Source organism: Heterocephalus glaber, unplaced genomic scaffold, assembly GCF_053883595.1.
Source record: "Heterocephalus glaber isolate CG9 unplaced genomic scaffold, H.glaber_assembly_v1.0 deba00001481, whole genome shotgun sequence".
NCBI lineage: Eukaryota > Metazoa > Chordata > Mammalia > Rodentia > Bathyergidae > Heterocephalus > Heterocephalus glaber.
The window spans coordinates 43,178,257-43,200,260 of NW_028258317.1; the positions used below are offsets into that span (position 1 = coordinate 43,178,257).

The window sequence follows — 22,004 nt, forward strand, 5'->3', positions numbered from 1 at the left end:
AAAATATATCAGCTGCCTTTGAACACTGTGTATTTTGATTGCACATAATCAGCATGAAGATTTTCTATTTCAAACTATTTTTCTGTGCCCCCTGGTCATAACACAAAGCTTAAAAATAGTCCTGTTATCTTTGTTTTGTGTCTTTCGAATCGGGGTTCTATCATTTGGATATTTTCCTTTCTGTCTTTGGAAAAATACTTTTGGGTCTTATTACACGGTATCTGATTTGCTGGCATCTGGGGTTGTTTCTTGCAAAGAAAACTTGCAAGGTGGGCTTCTGGCATCAGAGTTTTATTACAAGATAATTCTATATATTTGCAGGTATCTGGAGATAGTACAGTACTTGGTCTTTAAGGAAAAAAAGGAAGACATTTTTTAAAAGCAGCTTTTGCATGCTCCCCTTTCCATTAAATTTCTATGGCCAAGACATAAAAAAATCTGTATGAATGAGAGACTGAGTTTTTTGTTAAATGTGTGTATACAAACACACATATGTATGAGTATAATTGATGTGATTTTTTCCTCACTTCTAAAAATATTGAGTGTTTCTCTGTATCTTTGTACCTAAAAATGGCCCATAGACTTTCACCTTCAGCATCTCTTTGGACCTTTTTGGAAATGCATTATCTCAGGCCTAACTCCAGACTTCTGAATCAGAACCTGGGGCAGGGCCTAGAATCCATGTTTTCATACTGCCTTGGAATATGAACAGACCACTCAGACATATAACACATAAATTCCTGGCAGTGCTCTGCATGGTAATTGATGCATAGAGGAATCTCTCATTTTGTATTTATTGAATTCATTTTTGAGCATTAACTTTCACCTCTCGTATTGCCCTGTTTCGAAAGCAAACCCCACCCTCCCTCCTCCTGTCTCAACCAAGACCAGAATGTCATTCTAAGTACACTTGATACTAGTTTTCATTAAGTGGTCATCAGGTATGTACTGCACGCTTCCTGAAAGTGATCTATAAATCAAAACATTCTAAAGTATATGGAGGTGACAGATATAACTAGCTAATGTGTAGCCAGGTAGGTGAAGGTGATTTGGACAGTGCTTCAAAAATCACTTAGTTCTTTTTTCTTTGAGTAGTTAAATAGGGTGGCAGATCCAGTTTCATGAATAAAGGGTAGTTATAAGTAGAGTAAGTAGAGTATTTTTCTTTGAGACCAATATTCTGGCAACCTAAACTGGTAGAATTATGGACCTGGGTTCTTGTACAGAGCCCTGATGGAAACTATCGTGTGTTACCAGTAAGCAGCCACTGATGCCATTCTGATTCTGGGAAAGGAGGACATACACCCAACTCCCAGCTCCTGAGAAAGCCACGCCATCTTAGATTTCTAACCCTGCCTAATTCTCAGTTTCCTTTTTCAAAAAAAAAATCTAAATGGGTTGGAAGAAGCAATATGGCCAGTGCTGATGAATAAGTTCATAAAGCTATGAGCTCAAGGAGGCAGATCAGGGGGACACCAACTCGAAGTCCTGTTGACCAAGCGAAATGTGGCTACCAATGTGTTACTTCGAAGTTAGATCCTTCAAAACAAATGGCCTATTTATGTTTAAATTAAGATAATAGCATTTTGGAAAGCAGTAACATTAACATCTTCCCAAATCTTGCCCTCGTGGGAGAATGTTGATATGCCTTTAAAGTACAAATACTCCGTTTGGCTTGCTTTCCAGGCATCTTTCAGTGGCTCTTCTACTTGACTCCACTTCCCCTGAGTCAGAAGTAAGAGTATTTATATTGCTAGTGGTGAGCCTGCTGTGGGGACTGAGCAGATTGCATCTATTGTAGTCTATGTGACTATTGTGTCCCTCAAACTGAGCAGTATACAACCTGTGCAGCTTTACATGACAGGCCTGGTAAATGATTATATCTTCCAAAAGTAGAAATTTTTGTGTTCTTCTAAATAGAATTTATAATATAGATTGAACTGATACGGCCGTTAGAAAACAAAATCCATATGTTAATGATACAGTTTCTCATATACTCCCGTAGCAGCATTCAATTGACCTCTATTCAGATTTGTTAACTACCAGTTGTCAGAGCCCACTGAGTCTGCTTCTGCTCATGTTTAGTGGGCTCCACTCTCCTGGAAAATGAGGCCTGCGATGGCATTTTGAGGTGTTTTTTATATAAATACTGTGGCCTTCTCATTTAAGAATAACAAGAGATGTATTTGTCAAATAAAGATGGGACAGAGCCAAGATCATGCAGAAATCTTTGGAGAATTTCTGTGTGGACACATTTGGGGAGGAAATTTCAGATTTGGCCCATGTGCATTTTTTTTTTTTTACATCGGTTCATTTCTTTTTAAGAAATTACTCTTCAACCATTATGGAAAAATAAAACGCTCTGAGCGAATATGACCTGGAAATATGTAGCCTTGACCTTTTCATGTTCTAGAGTTTCATGTTCTAGGATCGCTCCAGGCAGTCAGGAGCTCTATGCTTAGTTGTGGCTTCTTTCCTGTGGATGAGTGAAATCCAAAGCCTCAGGCACACTTCCCCTTCCTAGGATCAGCACAGCTCTGGGCCACCTCACCCTACCTCTAGCTTGTTGGAACTTTCTGCCATGAATTTGCCTCCCCACTGCAACACCTATGTCTCCCTGCTTTTTGAAACCACTCCTTAAAGTCACCACTTAAAGGCAGAACAGATGTGAGTTTGAAGGGTTTGAGCGTATCATCCAGACTTCTCTGAGAAGGAGAATCCTATCTGGGCAATACCGCACTGTAGTCCTGAGATAGAATGGACAGAGCTCCAGTCTTTCTCTCTGCTTCTTTGGAGCTTCGACTCTATATTGATTCTTAATTATTATTGTTAGAGTAACTTGATTACCCATTGCTTTAGATTTCCGTTAATTCATTTTTGTGTGATTATGTTGTCTTTGATATAAAAAAAAGAACATTTCAAAGTGAAAGGCCGCCTGCTAGTAACTACTACGATTTGTGTATCTTCCCCACTCACGTTTTTGTGAAAACAGGTATACTTGTATATAATATTGTTGTGTGCAGTTTTTAACAAATATAAGTGGTATTAGGATGTATATATTGCTGTATGACATATGTAGGTAGACTTTACATACAAGGAACTTTTGTGGAGAGGACCAATACATAGATTCACCTGTTCTTTTGAATTGTTCTGTAGTGTTGATAATATAGCATAATTTATTTAACCACATCTCTAGTCATTGGGATCATTTTACTTAGTTAATTTCCTGTTTCAGATAATGCTATAATAAAAACAATCTCATGTATATATTAGAGACCTCCATAATAGATTTAGTACTATGTCAAAAACATGTCGCATTTTAAATTTTAATGGACAGTACATTGTAGAGGAATATGGTCTATTTTTGACAGCATGGACAAATTCTGCATTTCAATAACAATTTGTTCAAAAATTATTTCATAATATATACAAATCAATTGCCTAGATGCATATTTATATCAAATAAACCTACATAATTTCTTAGGTCAACCTAGGTAAAAGAGATGCTAGAAAATACCCAAAATCAGTGGATCTTTTTATTGTAGAGCTCTACATGTTCTAGAGGTGCCCATTACAGTAGCAATATTAGCTTAAAAGTTGATTTTATACAAGTAATGAAAAATGAGTTTCAAAATGGCCACCTCATCAGAATCAGTTCACAGTTTTATAACTGAATCAGGTCACTTGATTAATCCTACAAACCTGAGACATAAAACTAAGTTATTCTCCTAGATGCTCTCTTATATATACTTGCAGTTCATAAATGCCATTCTTAGAACTGAACTATAATATTTAATCAAATTACGAGCTGATATGTCCAAATGCTCCGAGTGGCTTTGTAAAAATAATTTTATTGGTACATTTTAGGTATACAATATAATGACATTCATCATTGGAAATTTGCACCTTTACTTAATCTGTGTTGGTCTTTGTTTCTTCCCCATTCCCTTGCCCTCCGTTCAAGCCCTCTATCCCTGCCTATTTACAAAGACTTTGTATCCATTTTTTCATTTTCTCATATTAATTCCATTCCCTTCTTTCCTTTCCCTACCCCTCCCACTTCCCCTTCCCCTTCCCCTTTGCCCGTTTTCTTCCTATTTCACATTATCTATTATGCCTTTTAGTCCTTATTTACACTTTCAGTTTCTCACACCAGAGAAACTATTGGGTATGTACACATGTGTGTCCCATTTCTTTCACTTGTCAGTATGGCCTCAATGTGCATCCATTTAGCTGTATATGTCTCTAGTTTCTCATCTTTTGTGGTTGAGAAGTACTGCATTTTATTAAAAAAACACATTTTCTTTATCCAGTCTCCAGTTGATGGACAATTGAGCTGCTTCCAAGTGTTAGCTATTACAAATTGTGCTGCTATGAACATGGGTGCACATAAATCACTGTGGTGTTCTTTTAATTCTTGGGGAAGATATCCAGCAGGGGAATAGCTGGGTGAAATGGGACTTCCAGTCCTAGTTCTCTGCGGTATCTCCATAATGATTTCCATAGTGGTTGTACCAGTCGACACTCCCACCAGCAGTGGAGTAGTGTTCCTCTTTCCGCACAGCCCCACCAGCATGTGTTGTTGGTTGATTTCATGATAGCAGCCATTCTTTCTGGAGTGAGGTGGAATCACAGTATTGTTTTCATCTGCATCTCTCGAATGACCAGTGATGTTGAACATTTTTTCATATGTTTATTTGCTATTTCTACTTCTTTGTGTGAGAAATGTCTGTTCATTTCAGATGCCCATTTTTAGATTGAGTCTAAATTTGGGAGATCTGATTTTTTAAAGTTCTTTATAGATTCTAGATAGTAGACCTTTCTCTGAGAAACAGCAGGTGAAAATTTTTTCCCACATTGTGGGTTGTCTCTTCACACTGTTGGGGGTTTCTTTGCTGTGCAGAAGCTTTTTAGTAAGAAGAGATCCCACTTGTTGATTGTGCTAGTTCACGGGGAACTGAGGTTTTATTCATAAAATCTTTTCCTACACCAATGTCTTCAAGAGTCCTACCTAACCTCTGTTCCAGCTGGTTCAGCATTTCTGTTTTAATATTTAGATCTTTAATCCATTTCTATTTTAGTTTAGTGGGTGGTGAGAGATATAGGTCTAGTTTTAATCTTTGGCAAATTGAAACTCAATATTTCCAGCACCATTTATTAAAGAGGGTACATTTCCTCCACTGGTACTCAAGTCTGTTTCTTTGATAATACCATGCTGTTTTTATCACAATAGATTTGTAGAATAGTTTCAAGTTGGGGGTTGTGATACCCCCTGGCATGTCTCTGTTGCCTACCTGGAATTGCTTTAGCTATTCTAGGTCTCTTCCTGTTCCAAATGAATTTTTGGATTGTTTTCTCAAGGTCTGTGAAGTATGCTGCTGGATTTTCAATTGGGATTACATTGAATCTATATAGTAGTTTTGGAAATATGGCCATTTTCACTATGTTGATGCTTCCTACCCAGGAGCAAGGGATGTCCTTCCATTTTCTGATATCATCTTCAGTTTCTCTTTTCAGAGTGCTATAGTTTTCAGAGAAGAGTTCTTTGATTTGTTAGGTTGATTACTAGGTATTTCAGTTTTTGGATGGTATTGTGAAAGGAATTGTTTGCTCTGTTTCTCAGTATATCTGTTGATGTAGAGTAAAGCTATTGATTTTTGTGTGTTGACCTTGTATCCAGCTACTTTACTGAATTTGGTTATTAAGACTAGAAGACTTTTGGTGGAGTTCTTGGGGTCTTTTATATAGAGTATCATGTCATCTGCAAATAATGACAATTTGACTTCTTCATTTCCTATCACTATTCCTTCTTTCTCTTGTCTAAATGCTGTGGCTCTTTCCAAAACTATATTGAACAAGAGTGGTGATAGTGGACATCCTTCCATTTTTGACCATTTAGTATGATATTGGCTGGTTTTTCATAGATGCTTTTATGAGATTGAGGTAGAGACCACCTATTCCAATTTTTTGTAGGGTTTTTCTCATAAATGCATGTTGGATTTTGTCAAATGCTTTTTCCACATCTATTGAGATGATCATATGGATTTTGTCCTTGGCTCTATTGATATTGTGTATTACATTGATTGATTTGCATATTTTGAACCATTGCTGCATCCCTGGGATGAATCCCACTCGGTCAGAGTGTATGATCTTGATGATCTTCTGCATTCTATTTGCCAGTATCTTATTAAGGATTTTTGCATCTATGTTCATTAGTGAGATTGGCCTATAGTTCTCTTTTTCGGTTGGGTCTTTCTCTGCTTTGGGGATCAAGTTGATGCATGCTTCCAGGAATGAATTTGGGAGTACTGCTTCCCTTTCAATTTCATTGAAGAGTTTAATCAGTAATGGCAGTAGTTCCTCTCTAAATGTCTTTTAGAATTCAGCAGTGAAGCCATCAGGACCCGGGCTTTTCATAGTTGGTAAGTTTTTAATTACGTTTTCAATTTCATTGATTGATATTGGGTTGTTTAGAATTTTTAGATCTTCTTCATTCAACTTTGGTAATTCATATATATATATATATATATATATATATATATATATATATATATATATATATATAGGAATCTGTCCATTTCTTCTTTGTTTTCCATCTTATTGGCATATAGGTTCTCGAAGTAGGTATTGATGATCCTCTGGTTTTCTGCTAGGTCCATTGTAATTTCACCCTTTTCATTCCTAATTGCATGGATTTGGGCCTTTTCTTTCCTTTTTCTGATAAGGTTTGCTAAGGGTTTGTCAATTTTTTTATTCTTTCGAAGAACCAGCTCTTGACTTCATTGATTTTTTTGTATCATTCTCTTACTCTCCATTGCATTGATTTGTACTCTGATCCTTATTTCTTTATAATTTCCTTCCTTGTGTGAGCATTGGTTTGGTCCTGCTCTTCTTTTTCTAGAAGCTTGAGGTTCAGCATCAGGTTGTTTAATTGGGCTCACTCTTTTCCTAATATGATTATTCACTGCTATGAATTTCCCTCATAAGACTGCTTTCATCATTTTCCATAGATTCTGATATGTCCTATTGTCATTGTCATTTAATTGAAGGAACTGTCTGATTTCTTCAATTTCCTCTGTGACCCATTGGTTATTCAGAAGTATGTTGTTCAGTTTCCATGTGTTTATGTAATTCTTGCAGTTCCTTTTGCAATTGTTCACCAATTTCATCACACTATGGTCTGATAATATACGGGGGATAACTTCAATTCCTTTGCACTTACTTAAACATGTTATATGAGTGATTATGTGGTCTATTTTGGAGAATGACCCATGTGCAACTGAAAAGAATGTGTATTCTGATTTTGTGGGGTGAAACACTGTAAACATCTGTTAAGTTCATTTGTTCAAGAGTTTGAGTTGTAGTATTTCATTGCTTATTTTTTGTCTAGTTGATCTATTTGTAACAGTAGGGTATTGAGGTCCCCAATACTATTGTATTAGTGCTTATTTGACTTTCTCATGTCTGTTAGTATTTGTTTTATATAGTTGGGTGCACTAATGTTTGGTGATTGTCATCTCTTCCTCTTGGATTGTTCCCTTTACAAGGATGTAGTGTCCTTCTTTGCCTCTCTTAATCAGTGTTTGTTTGAAATCCATATGATCTGCAAAGAGGATAACTACTCCTGCTTTTTGGGGGGTTCCTGTCGCATGGAGTATTGTTTTCCACCCTTTAACTTTCAATCTATGAGTTTCTTTTCAATTAAGTGTGTTTCTTGTATGCAGTATATTGTTGGATCTTGCTTCTTGACCCATTCTGCCAGTCTATTTCTTTTGATTGTTGAATTGAGACCATTAACATTGATGGTTATAACTGATATGTATTGACTTATCATTGTCATGACTTTTTTTGTTGTTGGATTCTCCCCCTTTGTGTTTAACTTCTTGTCATGCCCAATGGATTTATTCTGCTGTGCTTCCTGAGGTTGTGATCCTTGTTGTCTTTTCCTAGGATATTGTCTAAAATTTTTTGGAGTGTTGGTTTGGTATTCATGAAGTTCCTAAGGTGCTCTTTGTCATGAAAGTATCTTATTTCTCCATCAATTTTGAAAGATAGTTTTGCAGGGTACATCAATCTGGGTTAGAGGCTGTTTTCCTTTAGGGCTTGAAATATATCACTCCAAGCTCTTCTTCCTTTGAGGGTTTGTATTGAGAAGTGTGCTGTGATTCTGATGTGCTTTCCTTTGTATGTGATTTGTTTCTTTTCTCTAACTGCTTGTAGAATTTTGTTCTTCTGTTGGGTTTTTGGAATCTTAAGTATTATATGCCTATGTGTAAGCCTTTTTTTGATCAAGGTTAGCTGGAGTCCTATATGCCCCACTTATCTGTTTGTCAAGTTATTTTCCTCTGCTTGGGAAGTTTTCTGCCATCACTTCTGTGAACAGTTTTTTTTTATGACACCTGAACCTCTCTCCTGTTGCTTCATTGACTCCGATCAGCCTTATGCTATTCTTTGGATCATCTAGCAGCTGCTCCGTTGATTTCTTGTGGTCTCTTACAATTTTAAAGCAATTTTTCTTTTCCTAGTCACTAATTGCAATCTTATCTTCTATATCGGAAATTCTGTCCTCACATTGGCTCATTCTGGTGCATAAAATTTCAATGGAGTTTTTAATCTGGAAATCTGTTTGCATCTGTTTTATGGATTCCATTTGTTTCCTATGTTAGGATTCCATCATGTTCCTCAGCTCCTCTATGTTTTTATCTGTTTTCTCTCTAGATTTGTGAATCATGTCTTATACTATGGGCACAATCTCGGCTGACATCTGAGAAATTATTTCTGATTTCATTTTTTCTAGATTCTCTTTTATTGCCAGTTCAGGGAATTTAGGTGGTTGAGTATCAGACTGTTCCATCTCATTTCTCTTTTGTGTTGCTGTAGGTGATCTGGAGGTCTGGTTTTGAGACTTGTTTACGTGTCTTCTCATTTCAATGGGGTTAGGGGGGTGTGTGCTGCTGGTGCCCACACAGCTCAACTCCTTGGCGCTGGGGGCAGCTCTGCTCCTCATTGCTCGGGACGGTGGTATGGTGGCCCAGAAGGTTCACTGGCTTTTGGTACATAGTTGACTGTCTTTGCATCCAACTAAATGATCTGTAAAATTTCCTTATTCTCTCAACCTTCTATGCCACATCACTGAAGTATTAATGAAAGGTCAGCATCAAAACTCTACTGAATTAATCAGAAAAGCCAGTTCTTAAGCACATTACCAGAATGATTTTAGCACAAAATAGTCCCCTATGCCTCTTAATTTTTTTTCTTTTTCCACATTATTACTATACTGCATCACAGGACATTAAGCATATTTCAACTTGTGGGATCAACTCAATCATGTTTTGAGAAATTGAAAACAAATGTTGTAACTGGATTAATGATAATATTGAAGCAATAAAAATTTCCTAATAGGCATACTTGTTTAATAATTGCACCGTCTTTCAGCTTGTAAACACTACAGTGTCTGTCACTCACAGAAACTGTTTTTTAAAGGCAAAAGTTTACCCATAATTTGGTTTCCTGCAGAACCTACCACAAATACAAAGTTTATTTGCATTCTGATTCTCATTAGTGGAATCATTTTCCTCATTAGAGGATGACTTAGAAAGCTGATTTTACTTCAGGGATAACAAGGACCAACATAATGCTAGACTTGATTTAAAAGTACTGTCTTCTTCCATTTTGCTAGAATTCTTCTGCAACATAATAAATGTTCCAAATTGTGCTGGCCTCAGCCTGAAGCACAGGGTTATGTACTCTTTTTTTTTTTAAAGATACTTGGGAAAATCTGTCTCAGGGCTTGGCAACTGCTCGGACAGGAAACATAAAAATAAGGGTGGTTTATCAGTTTTGCTGTTCTTATCATGTTTCACATTGAAGGCTGTTGAAATGATGAAAAACAAACAGCACTAAATAGGGTTCTGTCATTATCACTGCTATAGGGAACTGTGTTTCTCAGGATCAAAGAAAAATGCATTTGCTTTCAGAACTGCAATCCTTCATTTTGAGAGGTACACTGCACTCAGATACTGATGCAGGAGGGAAAAGGAGTAAATTGGAGAAGGAAGTAAAATATGTGCTGCTATGGGAACTTGGAAATTCAAACAAAAGTGGGCTGGCATATACTTTTTAAAAGCTCAGAATTTTCAACATTCTGCTTAAGAAAAAAAAGTGTGCCTGAGGATTGTTATTTCTGAGCAACTGGTATAAAGCATAAGGACAGGTTGTTTCCATCCCATCAAATTATAAAAATTTCCTTTATCTTTGTAAACATGCATTAAAGGAATATTTCCATGCCGGGAGTTTGGTGGATGTTCCTGTATGTGTCATTGATCCAGGAGAAGGCCCAGGATGTTTAAACTTGTATTTTTTAAATTTTGCAACTCAAGTTGAATACCTTGAACTCATGGAACTTGCCATGTCGTCAGGTGCAGTGGAGATACAGAAGCTGTTGTCGTCTCCTTCAAGCTGAGCATCCCCTGACATATAGATACCTACCCCTACCCCAAAAAAAGGAAAACAAAAATAAAGGAAGTCAGCTGCTGAAAGTGGTATAAGTTGCCCTCGGAGCCCATTGGGAGGCTGTGCTTGAAGGAGGCCGCACTTAGGACAGGGGTTGAAGGAAGGTGTCAGGTAGAGTGAAGTAGAAGTGTTAAAACCTCCACATGCTAAGGTCATACATGGGGAAGTCTCAAACATGCCTCAGTGGTGCAGCAGGAAAGCTCTGAGATGTAAAATAAAAATATTGCCCAGAAGTTATATAGCTTTAATCATGAGGGCAGGGCCTACAACATAACTAGAATAAAAGTTGGGTTACCTCGAGTTAAAGAAAAATATACTGAAATACTTGGGGCAGAACTTATTTAAATGACTAAAAGTCACACTGGCTTATAATTTCATTAAAATGCAAAGGAAGAGCACGGACTAGTACATTTAGAGTTTGAGGTAATAATACCGCAAAACCAGTACTCCTGCAGAGAGCCAAGGTGTTGGGGATATTTAAAGGCAACAGCAAAAACAAAGCCAAATAATTTGTCAGATATGCAAAGCATAAGAATATCATCCATGCTGGGCTGGGAATTTAGCTCAGTGGTTTTGCCGCCTGCTACACAAGTTCAAAGACCCGAGTTCAATCCCAGGTACCAAAAAAAAAAAAAAAGAATATCATCCATTCATATTTTATATGAAACATTATTCAAAGACATTCTAGCCAACCAATAAATACATCAAAGTAAAAACTCAGGCCAGGGATTTAGCTCAGTGGTTCTGCTGCCTGCCTTGCAACACAAGGTCCCAAGTTCAATTCCCATGCTCAAAAAAAAGAAAACAAGAAAAAACCAAAGTAAAGAACTCAAAGACAGATGAGCTATGTCACAAAGATAAGCTATGAAACTTGTAATCATTCTAAATGATTGCTATTAGTATGGTTATAAGTTTAATAAAAATGTTATAAACAGTCCTTAAAATGAACAGTTACTATGTGGAACATGTCCTTTTGTCTCTGGCTGCCTTCCAGCCACCAAATTTTTATTAAGTTACTCAAATATGCTATTTTCTATTCCAGTGCCTTTTATTGGAAGTATTCTTTTTCTTCAGCCTTCACTTAGCATACAGCTTCTTGTCCTTTTGCTATTGTATTAACCTCCCAGGGCTGCCTTAGTAAAACACCACAGACTACGTGCCTTCACATTCCCGCCAGCTTGAATCACTGGTGGTACCACATGCATGACTGTCACATCTGGCACCTGTAGCACTGCTGGTAGTGGTACAGCGATGTGTGGGACAGTCAGAGCCATGCATGTACCACCCGTAGTTCAAGCTGGATGGCAGTGAGACATGAGAATTATGGTCCTGTTGTGAACATGTTAAGCAAAGTAATTTGTTTTCTCCATTGTGCTGAAAGCTAGAAGTCCAAGATCCAGGTGCTGTGGGGTTGATTTCTGGTGTGGCCTCTCTGCCTGAGAGAATGTCTCCACCTTGACCTTTCCCCTTTGATTACATCAGGACAGGGCTCTCTGGTTGCCCTTCCTCTTCTAAGGAGAGCTATCCTCACTGAGGAAAGCCTCCCTCCTAGGGTCTCATTTCATCCCCATTCTCTTCTTGTACACAGTCAGCATTCAGATACAACTTCAGAGTATAACTTTGAGCAAGGGACACAGTTCCCATGTATAATGGGTGTCAGTTTAAATGACAGTTGCACGGAGATGGTCTCCCAGAGCTCTGCATGTTTCTCAGCAATTAAGATGTATAGTTAATTCATGTGTTTATTCATGTGATTATTTAATGCTTTGTCCCCCCACTAACTTTTAATCTCCAAAACAAAAGGATCGTATGTTTTTGTTCAATGCTTAGATATCCTAGAACATGGTAGGCACTAGGTACATACTGTGAAATAATAGCCTGCAGAATCTTATGAAAAAGTATAATGCAAATGTGGAAGGGAGAGCAAAGTAATGAACACTTCTCTGTCTGCTCTGGGATGGCAGAAATCAACAAGTTAGAATGGTCAGCATGTACAGGTGACTGTGTAACAACCAACTCTTTCCTGTGTCTTTGCGTTCCTTATCCCTGAGACACAAAGCCTGTCGGAAGTTCAGTCCCTGTATGGTCAGCAGCAGGTGGAAGGGCCTGGGCAGAGGAAAGCTGCTCACTTCATGGTAACCAGGAAGCAGAGGGAAGGGAGGAGCCAAGGTGAGGACACACTCTTCCACGTCATGTCCACAGCCACCTACCTCTTCAAACCAGGCCCCAGTTGGTAACGTCCCAGTTAGCTATAGCACACCATGGTGGTCACCCTTCAAAGCCTCGCCTTTGCACAGGGACATCCTTTGGGAGGACATCCAGATATAAATCATAACTGAAGGGAAAGTAGTTATTTGATGATCCCTTTGGTTTACATATCCCCACCATAGATGAGATCTAGCTAAAACCTGAGGTCACTAGGGGAGAGATGCTCAAAGCACATCATTATGTAATACTTTTGCCGCAAGAACATTAGTAATGTAATGCAAAATAACTAAAAAATGCATTTTCTGTATCATCTCTATATTATATTCTACAAATATCATAATTGATTTTGGCAGTTCCAGCACCCCACTAATGAATAGTTGAATAAAACTGTAGAGGCAGAAAGCATAAAACTTTTATGATTTATTATTGTGCAGGGCAAGAGGCAGAAACAGGTCAAGGTGATTCTGTAATTTTATACCTATCAAGGAGAGGGGGTGAAAATGGGAGGAGCAGATTTGCAAGGATACACTATTGATTAGGCTTCCATTCTGGTTATTTTCTTAGAAACCTGAGGGCCATTTGAAATATAGGTTCCCACTTGTGCTCAAAGAACAGGACATGGCTTTAGCAAGCCTTTGTTTGGGGATTGCTACTGAGCCATGAAGGAAAAGTAGAGAAAGGATACAAGCTTTGGGACATTATTCATATTGGGGAGGGGGACTGCCAGAGGCATGTAAATCAAAGAAGGAGACAGACATGGAATAATCCAGAGAAACTGGTAGATAAACAGGCAGGACTTAGATGAAAAGAAAAAGTTATATACTGAGGTGCAATCAGAAGAGGTGACAGTAGATTTATGAAGGTCACAGTTAGAGCTCAGTTTTGGTTTTTGTTCCCAACTTTATAAGAATTCTGTCAGTGTCCCTGGAACCATGACACAATTCTTTTTGGCTAGTTTGGCATACCATGTTTTGAGTTATCCTGCAGGATAATGACAACATCTCCTCCTTTCTTACCGTCAACCCCAAGAAGGCATCTGATTTTTCCCTTAGCCCCTCAACTAGTGTCATGGAAACCAGGGAAGAGGGACTTTTCTAGGAACCTACAGAAGGGACAGTCACATGCTACAGAAATGTTAAAGCAGAATGAGCTACACAGTCACCATATCTGGCAGTTTCTGCGGAGCCAAATGGCAGGAAACAGCATGAAGCAATAGAGACTCCATGAAAGTGGCACTGAACTGTCGTATCTCGGAAACTGCATGTGAGTCCCTCCTCTGCCACCTGCCAGGGTAGCTCCCAAATGTTGTGAATCAGAAACAGGGAAAGGAATGCATTTACTGAATGTCCAGCGCTGTGGTAGGAAGACACTTGACTGCCATCTCATTCACCGTGACAGTATGTGAAAGCAGAAAATTCTTTGAATGTAGGATATTATTTATTAGAAATAGAGAAAAATGAGAGCAGTATGAGGGAGTAGATGACAGAAAGATTTTACAAGCCAAATCTCAAATATCCCAGTGTGACTCTTGTAAGTTCTCTAGCAGTACATCACTTATTTCTTGCTGTTGTCCCAGGTAGAGTGTAAAAATGAAATTTTTACCTACAAAGTGACTGCATCGTCCTTCATGTTTGCCAAACATTTGACGTGTTTAACTCAGCTTTCAGGCTTATTTGATAATTAGGCTCACTGCTTAACTAGAGTTCATTCTCACTTAAGGAAAGGGTAAAGACAGAGATGAGGTTAAGTGACTTTATCAAGGTCACATGGTAATTGGTATGTGAAAACAGTACTTCGAACTTCATGGTCTTACTTCAAACTAGACACTACTATTTAACCTCCACAAGGCAGTGTCATCCTAGAAAGGAGTTAAAATTAATTCTGAGGGTTGGCTCCTTCCTATGAACAGCAGGAATGGCCAGTGAACAATATTTCGTTGTGCGGGAGGAAAACCTGTTCAAGCTCTAGTCACCCTTCTGTTGTTTCTTCTTCCCACAATACATGATTTAGACTCAGGTGCATATTTGAATTTTTTTTCCTCCACCCTTTTTTGGAAAAATACATTACTGTCAAAAAATGTTGACAGTAGTTAGAGTTTAAGCTATTCCTACTGATTTTGCAATATTCTGTAGTATCTTTCTGCCAGGCTATAGAATCATGCATCATCCAGACATCTGAATAGTTCCTGATGCATATTTTAAGGAAATCCTCCTATTATCTACAAATGATTTGATATATGGGGTGGTTTTCATAAGAATCTACTGCATGAAGTTGTATCCAATTAGAAGCAATGCCCAATTAAAATGAAGTCAATTTAGAAAGGCGAGGTGGATAAAAAAAAAAGATGTTGCTCATAATCTTCAAGGCTGCCAGATGTGAAGTTTGAAAGAAACCCAGAAAGACAAACCTCTTTTAGGGTAAGTTACTTAGGTTCTTTTAATTGAAATCGGATTATGTACCAAAGACCAAGATACAGAAACTGTTTTGTTTTTCGAACTTCCTTATTGTCTATCAAACACTACACAGAGCGATCTTTAGATAATTCAAATTCAGGATTTCTTTCACAGACTTTGGAGGATCCTGCTTCCTAAGTGTGCTTGCTCATTACACACGGCCTCTGTGCCAGTCACTAATTCAATTATTCCACAACATTATGGAATGGTTACTGTGCAGCCCAGCCCCTAAGTGTGCACTGGTGCTTATGCAGGGCCATCCCACCTGACTAATACCAACACTGGGAGCTCTAGTGGAGGGGTGTTTAAGACACAAAGGGAAGTGCGACGGGGGCTGATTAATCCCATCTAGGGGAGTAGGGTAGAGAATGACAAAGAAAACTTGCATCTAAATGTTTACTTAGTAGAATAAACTAAATAACATAGGACTCAGTGGACCTCCTTGGGGTCCACCTCGGAATGCCCAGGCTCACAGAGCTCTATAGTAATTCTTGTATCACATTTCCAACAATGCCACACTAAGAGGTGCCTCAGCATTTCTAAGGCTCACTGTATCCTGTACTAGAAGGCTTCTGCATGTATCTCAGTGTTATGTCAGTCTGTGGCCCAGGTCTTGAATGGAGGCTGAAAGTCAGTATCCAGTGGTCCTTTGGCATAGAGGAATAAGTAATTCCAACAGTGCTTATGGCAGATTCGCACTTAGCCTCATGTGCTAACCGCAGGTTCCTGTGTGGAAGCTGGATTTGATATACAGGGTTTGGTAATTAAATATTCTTTCATTAAAAATAATGCTGTTATCACCTCACAGCCCAGAGCACTGGGCAGAAACTCATTTTGGTTAAAACAGGTAGAAAGCTCTTCATTTTGGAGTTCTGGTAGAATTCATCTTGGAGGTACTATGAAAAGTCTCACGGGCATTTCCTAGAACCAGCAATATGATTACCAAAACCATTTATTTCTACTTTTTCGCTATTCTTACATCCTCAGTTCCCTGTCCTTCATGTCCTATTTTAAATGCTGCATCATCCACAAAACCAACACATCTTTTTTTTTTCTTGTATTATGTACAGTAGTACATTCTTTGACAGATTCTAAGATTTTTAAAGGTAAGACTAAAGTCATCTTTATTGTTGTCTCTCCAATTTCACTTAGCAGAGTATTTCATTGTTCCACTGACTGAAAAGATGGCTAAATCCATGGTTGGACACACAAGTGAACACAGAAAAACAGATGACAGAATAGTGACAGGGACCAAATGAGGGACTGTAGCACGGTGTGGAACATGGTGATAGCACACCCATGCCTGTGGGTTGTATTTTTAGCATTCATGTAAACATGCGCAGTCCATAGGAGGAACATGTTAGATTGAACCATTTTTGATACATAAACGTACATAGCTTGAAGGATTGGGCGAGTGGGAACACGCAAGGCTTGCCTTGAGATTACGAGAACATAGCTGTGTTATTTTCTTGGTATTCTTTTCAATGCTAGAGGATATTCCATTTGAAGTGCCAGGCCCTGTAATCCAGGTCAGTAAATTAGACCATCTCCTAAGAACAGCAGATGTTGTCTGCCCATTGTGCTTTACGGACTCTGTTATGTCCTCTTCTCTGAATCAGTTTCTACTAACTGGAAAATGACCTAAATCCCTTTCAGTAACAAAGATTGGAGCCTTTTTTTTCCTGCACAGAATACTTGAATCTCGCCTAGAGTTTCAAAATATATTCAACTGTGGAAGAAGAAAATAAAACAAAAATATACACTGTCTACTAGTTGCTTTTTATTAAGAATTTGCTCTATTTTTAGTGTGCAACATTTTAATTACACACATCCCACTAGGATAATTTTAAAACTTCCTTGCTGAGTTGTAGACTATGAAATGTTTTAAGTTGAGCTGTCTACTAGATATTTTTTGTAAATTGAATGAAAATACAATGAATTTGCAAAACAGTATGCCTCATTAAATCTTGACCAATATTTTAAAATACCTTCTAAATATAAACAGCCTAAATGTTTTGTTTTTTCATTATGTTTTCAAAATAATATTTATTTTGTACTGCATGGTAATTATGGATTTAATATTTTGTACATTACAAAATGAAACAAATTTTACTCAGCATTTTGTTCCCTATGTTATGGTAATGGAACATTAATAATACTTTTGACTTTAGAGTTTCAAAAGTCATCATAATGGCTATTTGAGTAGAATGCATGAGTAATACTCATATTAATGAGTATAAAGCCTCTTTAATAAGAATCACAATACTTGTTTGTGTTAGTTTTTTGATAAGTGTATTTGGTCTTGTCTTTCTGTTTTCTTTATAGTGCGGGAGTTGGTCGGACTGGTTGCTTCATTGTAATAGATGCCATGTTAGAAAGAATAAAGCATGAAAAAACTGTAGATATTTATGGCCATGTGACTTTAATGAGAGCCCAGAGGAATTACATGGTTCAAACAGAAGACCAATACATCTTTATTCACGATGCACTGTTAGAAGCAGTGACTTGTGGAAATACCGAAGTGCCAGCTAGAAACTTGTATGCCTACATCCAGAAGCTGACACAAATAGAAACAGGGGAGAATGTCACGGGAATGGAGCTCGAATTTAAGGTATGGCCTTGGATGTGATGGGGTTATTCTGGAGCAAGTCATTTGGGGACTGTCTCTGCATAGTGGCTTTACTTTAACCTTTCAAATTTTGAAGTACAAGATTCATTTGACCTTCTCTTCAAGTGTCTGATTATAAAACACTTTTTTCTTCTCTATTCTTTGCTTCCTAACAATACCTTGAGCCTATTTGAATCTTAATTTAAATTGATAGATCATAATATTTAAAAATTCAATAGGCTATATGAGTAATTAGGTAGAAATGGAAAGCAGTGTAATTTGAGTGGTCATTTACATTCAAGTAAACAAAAGCTTTATATCTAAGAAAAGTATTTGGTACATTGCATTTAAGCTATCTAAAATTATCTTTGTCAATTTTATTTCACCAGCGTCTAGCCAGCTCAAAAGCTCACACCTCAAGATTCATCAGTGCCAATCTTCCATGTAATAAATTCAAAAATCGCCTTGTTAATATTATGCCATATGAATCCACAAGGGTATGCCTACAGCCTATCCGCGGAGTGGAAGGATCTGATTACATCAATGCCAGTTTTATTGATGGATACAGGTACATACTATTGCTCCTCTGACAATCCAAAGCCTTGATATTTACATGTGCCCTAGATTCATAACCAGAAAGAGTTTCATTTCAAGTCAATGCCATTTGCTTTACACGTATCTCAGCATGCAGTCCTTTGGTATTTATTTATTCTTATTTTGGGAGTTAAGAACCAATAGTTATGGAAATTTTAATCTAACTTTCTATACTTTTCTTTCAGAAACTAAAGAAGCTGCTTAGCACCAAATTTTATAGGTTTAATTATGTGAGCATAATTTGTAAAAAATAAAGATGTACAACTGGTTATGATTTGTAGAACACATGAAATTGAGCCATTAACTTTGTGATAAAATTAAAAGATATACACTATCATATTAACAAGGAAATTTTTTGTGAAGTCCCCAAAGTGTAGTAAACGCTCTTATGTGAGTTTGTAATCTTTTTAATCTTTATCAGTATATGTTTGCAGAATGAGTACATTCCTCATGGGGAGTTAGTCCATGTATAACTCATCTTTTTTTTTGTCCCTTTTACCTCCTCTCTCTCCCCCTTATGGGGATTTTATAGTAACTGCATTAATAATGTGGGTGCATTTTCTTTCACCAGGTTTGATGTTCACCTAGCAAGTGAACTTTTGTGTGTTCTTAAGATACATTAACGTGCTCTTCTTTCCTTCTGTGTAATCCAGACAACAGAAAGCCTACATTGCTACCCAGGGGCCTTTGGCAGAGACCACAGAAGACTTCTGGCGGATGCTCTGGGAACACAATTCCACCATAGTTGTAATGCTCACCAAGTTGCGGGAAATGGGAAGAGTATGTGTGCTTTCTCATAAAACATTCACTTGGGTGGAAAAGGGATTCCTCCTCATAACTCAGGGCCAGCCTCCTTTCTGTGAAATACAGAGCACGCTGGTCACAGCTGGATCATTCATCACTTCTTGTTGGTGTCTAATTAGCAAGGCCACATCAGCCTTTTAAATTTGCATATTTTGTGGAAAGGTCTATGCTTTGGTCCTGGTGAAGCAAAATTATAGAGATAAATAAGTTATCAGGTGTCCCCATTTGATTTATGGCTCTATGTTCTCATTTCTTCTACTCTGGACAGGCTGGTTTCATACACAAATGTGCTATCATTTCTCCAGGTGAAGAAGGAAATTCACTTTCTTCCTTACTTGCCTATCTTCCATATATTGTAAGGTTACATAGTTTTTTCTAAGGATGTAATCTAGTAACCCCAGATTTTTTAAAGAAATGATCATTCTGAAATATAGATAAAATCTTATTAGAGTTATCTAGGACCTGTCACATAGGATCAATTCATGCAAACATTTTGCAATATTTACTTGAGGTATTTTCTTTTTGTGTAAAGTAAAGGCTAGAAATGTGGTTAAAATCCAACTGTTATGGTCCATAAAGAAAGCAAGAAGTATCAGACTAAGAAAATAACTGATTTGTTCTGATTTTCCCACTGGCTTTCTGCAGGGCTTACCCAAGTCATTAAAACTGCCTGGGCCACAAGCTCTTCAATAGACAAATGAGACTGAGGATCAATTCAGAGATTTCTTTCCACATACACACTGAGGATTCTTCTCATTCCATAGCATAGTGGGTGCACATCTGCTGTGGCAGTGCAGGGATGTGGCACTGATAGGGCTAGATGTGCCTAAAGACTGATGTCATTATTTGGATAACTTGTACATAGAAAATACCTGACCTGCCACAGTATTCAGATCAACTGATGTAATACTAAGCACCTCCTATACGCCAGGTACTGTGCTGGACACCATGGATGAATATTAATGCAGATGGTTTTCCTATTTTAGGATTTCAAAAAGAAAGTGACCCACAAGCAATCAGAATTGCATGAATTTTGGAATTGTATTAGATGTGCAATTAAATCTTTTTTTTTAACACTTTGTAGTTTAACATTAATTTTCCCTTTTAGGAGAAATGTCACCAGTACTGGCCAGCAGAACGATCTGCAAGATACCAGTATTTTGTTGTAGATCCCATGGCTGAGTACAACATGCCACAATATATCCTAAGAGAATTCAAGGTCACAGATGCCAGGGTAAGTTGATGCAGTCTCCGGTTCTTAACAATTAGCTGAAAATTAGTCTCAAATACACTTCTCTGGGAGAAACATTCACCAAGTGACCGCAGCCTGCCTCCCCCCTCCCTCTCTCTCTCTCTCTCTCTCTCTCTCTCTCTCTCTCTCTCTATATATATATATATATATATATATATATATATATTCGTACATACATGCATACAAGTTTTCCTGTCTGGCATGCACTCCCAAAAACTCAGATTTGGCTTCCATTCAAGCATAACATCTGGCAGCCCAACTTTGGGTGTGAACTTGGTGAGTGTTTTTGCTGGGAAGCATTTACTGATTGGTTGGCTATGCTTACATTTACCTTCTCAGCTCATTCTCTTTGGAGGTTTTTTGATTTCTTCATTACTTGAGGCTGTAAATATGTTGTTGTTTTGCAAAGCCCTTTAGGTCACGTGGGCTTGGAGGTTAATTTGGAATGATTTTAAAACTGCACAGCAAATGGCATTCTTTAGGAGAATGTGACAAGCTCTGCACATTCTAATTTGATTCCTGGCATGGTTTATTCCTTTGTGTGCCCATGTGTCTGTCCATGAGAGCTGTGTACCCATGACCCTTGCTGGCTAATTTTCATTCTGAATTTCTTATCAAGATTGCTGAGTCCAAGGTTCAGCCCTGATGTAAGATGTTCTGTCCATATACTTTAATATCTTTGCCTTTGGGCACCCTCAAATCATGATTACAAATACATCTTAGAAAGACTGGGTCAGTTCAAAGCCCTGATTTGTTTTTGAAACTGTCACAGTGGGTGAGTTGAATAAAACTCCAGGGTAGAGCTATTTTCTTTTCTTTTTTTGTGGGGGGGGTGGTTTTTGGTGTGTTTTTTTTTTTTTCCAGGAAAGCAGCTTTCTCCAAACTTGTGTTTGGAGATAGTCTGCTAATCCCCAAAGCCCAGCCCTGACCATTGACCTACACAGACAGAGAAAGAGATTAGCAAGAGTGTTGGTCCAAGTGACAGACCTGTTAATGCCAAAAAGTCTGAAGTATTAATGCCCTGAAGGTGACTGTTCTCAAGGCAGCCATTAAGTCCCTAGGTCTCATTTTTGAGTTGCACAAGCATGCCTCAGTAGCCTTCCCTATTGTTTTTTTTTAAATACCCTTACAGAATTTAAAGCCAGGTATGTGAGTAAAAGTCCTGAGTGCATTTGAAGTAAGCTTACCAACTGTTTCTGACAATAGAGGCCAGGAGACAGCCTCCATCAGTGGCAAAAACACCTGTATTGCTCCTTCCTCCCCCAAATGAAATCTGATCACAATAGCCAAAAAGAAAGATTGAAACAGGACCTTGTTCACATTTTTGTAAATCCCCCAGTGCTTGTATAATTTTCTTAGCTACCGTAGCACTTGCTTTTTGTGCTCCTGGTGTGTTTCTAATCTCAGTTTCCCAGTGCAGAAAGGAAGTTGGCACTTGAGAATCCAGTCTTATTATACAGGTAACCTTTAAATGGAGTCAGGTGGTCTTGCCTCCAAATAGTACAAGTTTGTGCACATGACCTCTTCGTGCTGTTAAAAGCAGCTGTGGTCAGAAACGAAATCCCAAGGACAT

At 38.0% G+C, this 22,004-nt stretch overlaps 1 protein-coding gene across 25 annotated transcripts in view; it reads left to right on the plus strand.

The window, feature by feature from the left end:
* The window catches only part of Ptprd (protein tyrosine phosphatase receptor type D), a 403,506-nt gene that overhangs the window by 371,804 nt on the left and 9,698 nt on the right, over positions 1-22,004 (plus strand). For all 25 annotated transcript variants that reach the window (XM_087183457.1, XM_021252829.2, XM_087183441.1 and 22 more), the window contains 4 exons: positions 17,499-17,784; positions 18,171-18,349; positions 19,029-19,155; positions 20,288-20,413. In XM_087183457.1, coding sequence (XP_087039583.1) covers positions 17,499-17,784; positions 18,171-18,349; positions 19,029-19,155; positions 20,288-20,413 — 718 coding nt within the window. The remainder of the gene's footprint in view (positions 1-17,498; positions 17,785-18,170; positions 18,350-19,028; positions 19,156-20,287; positions 20,414-22,004) is intronic.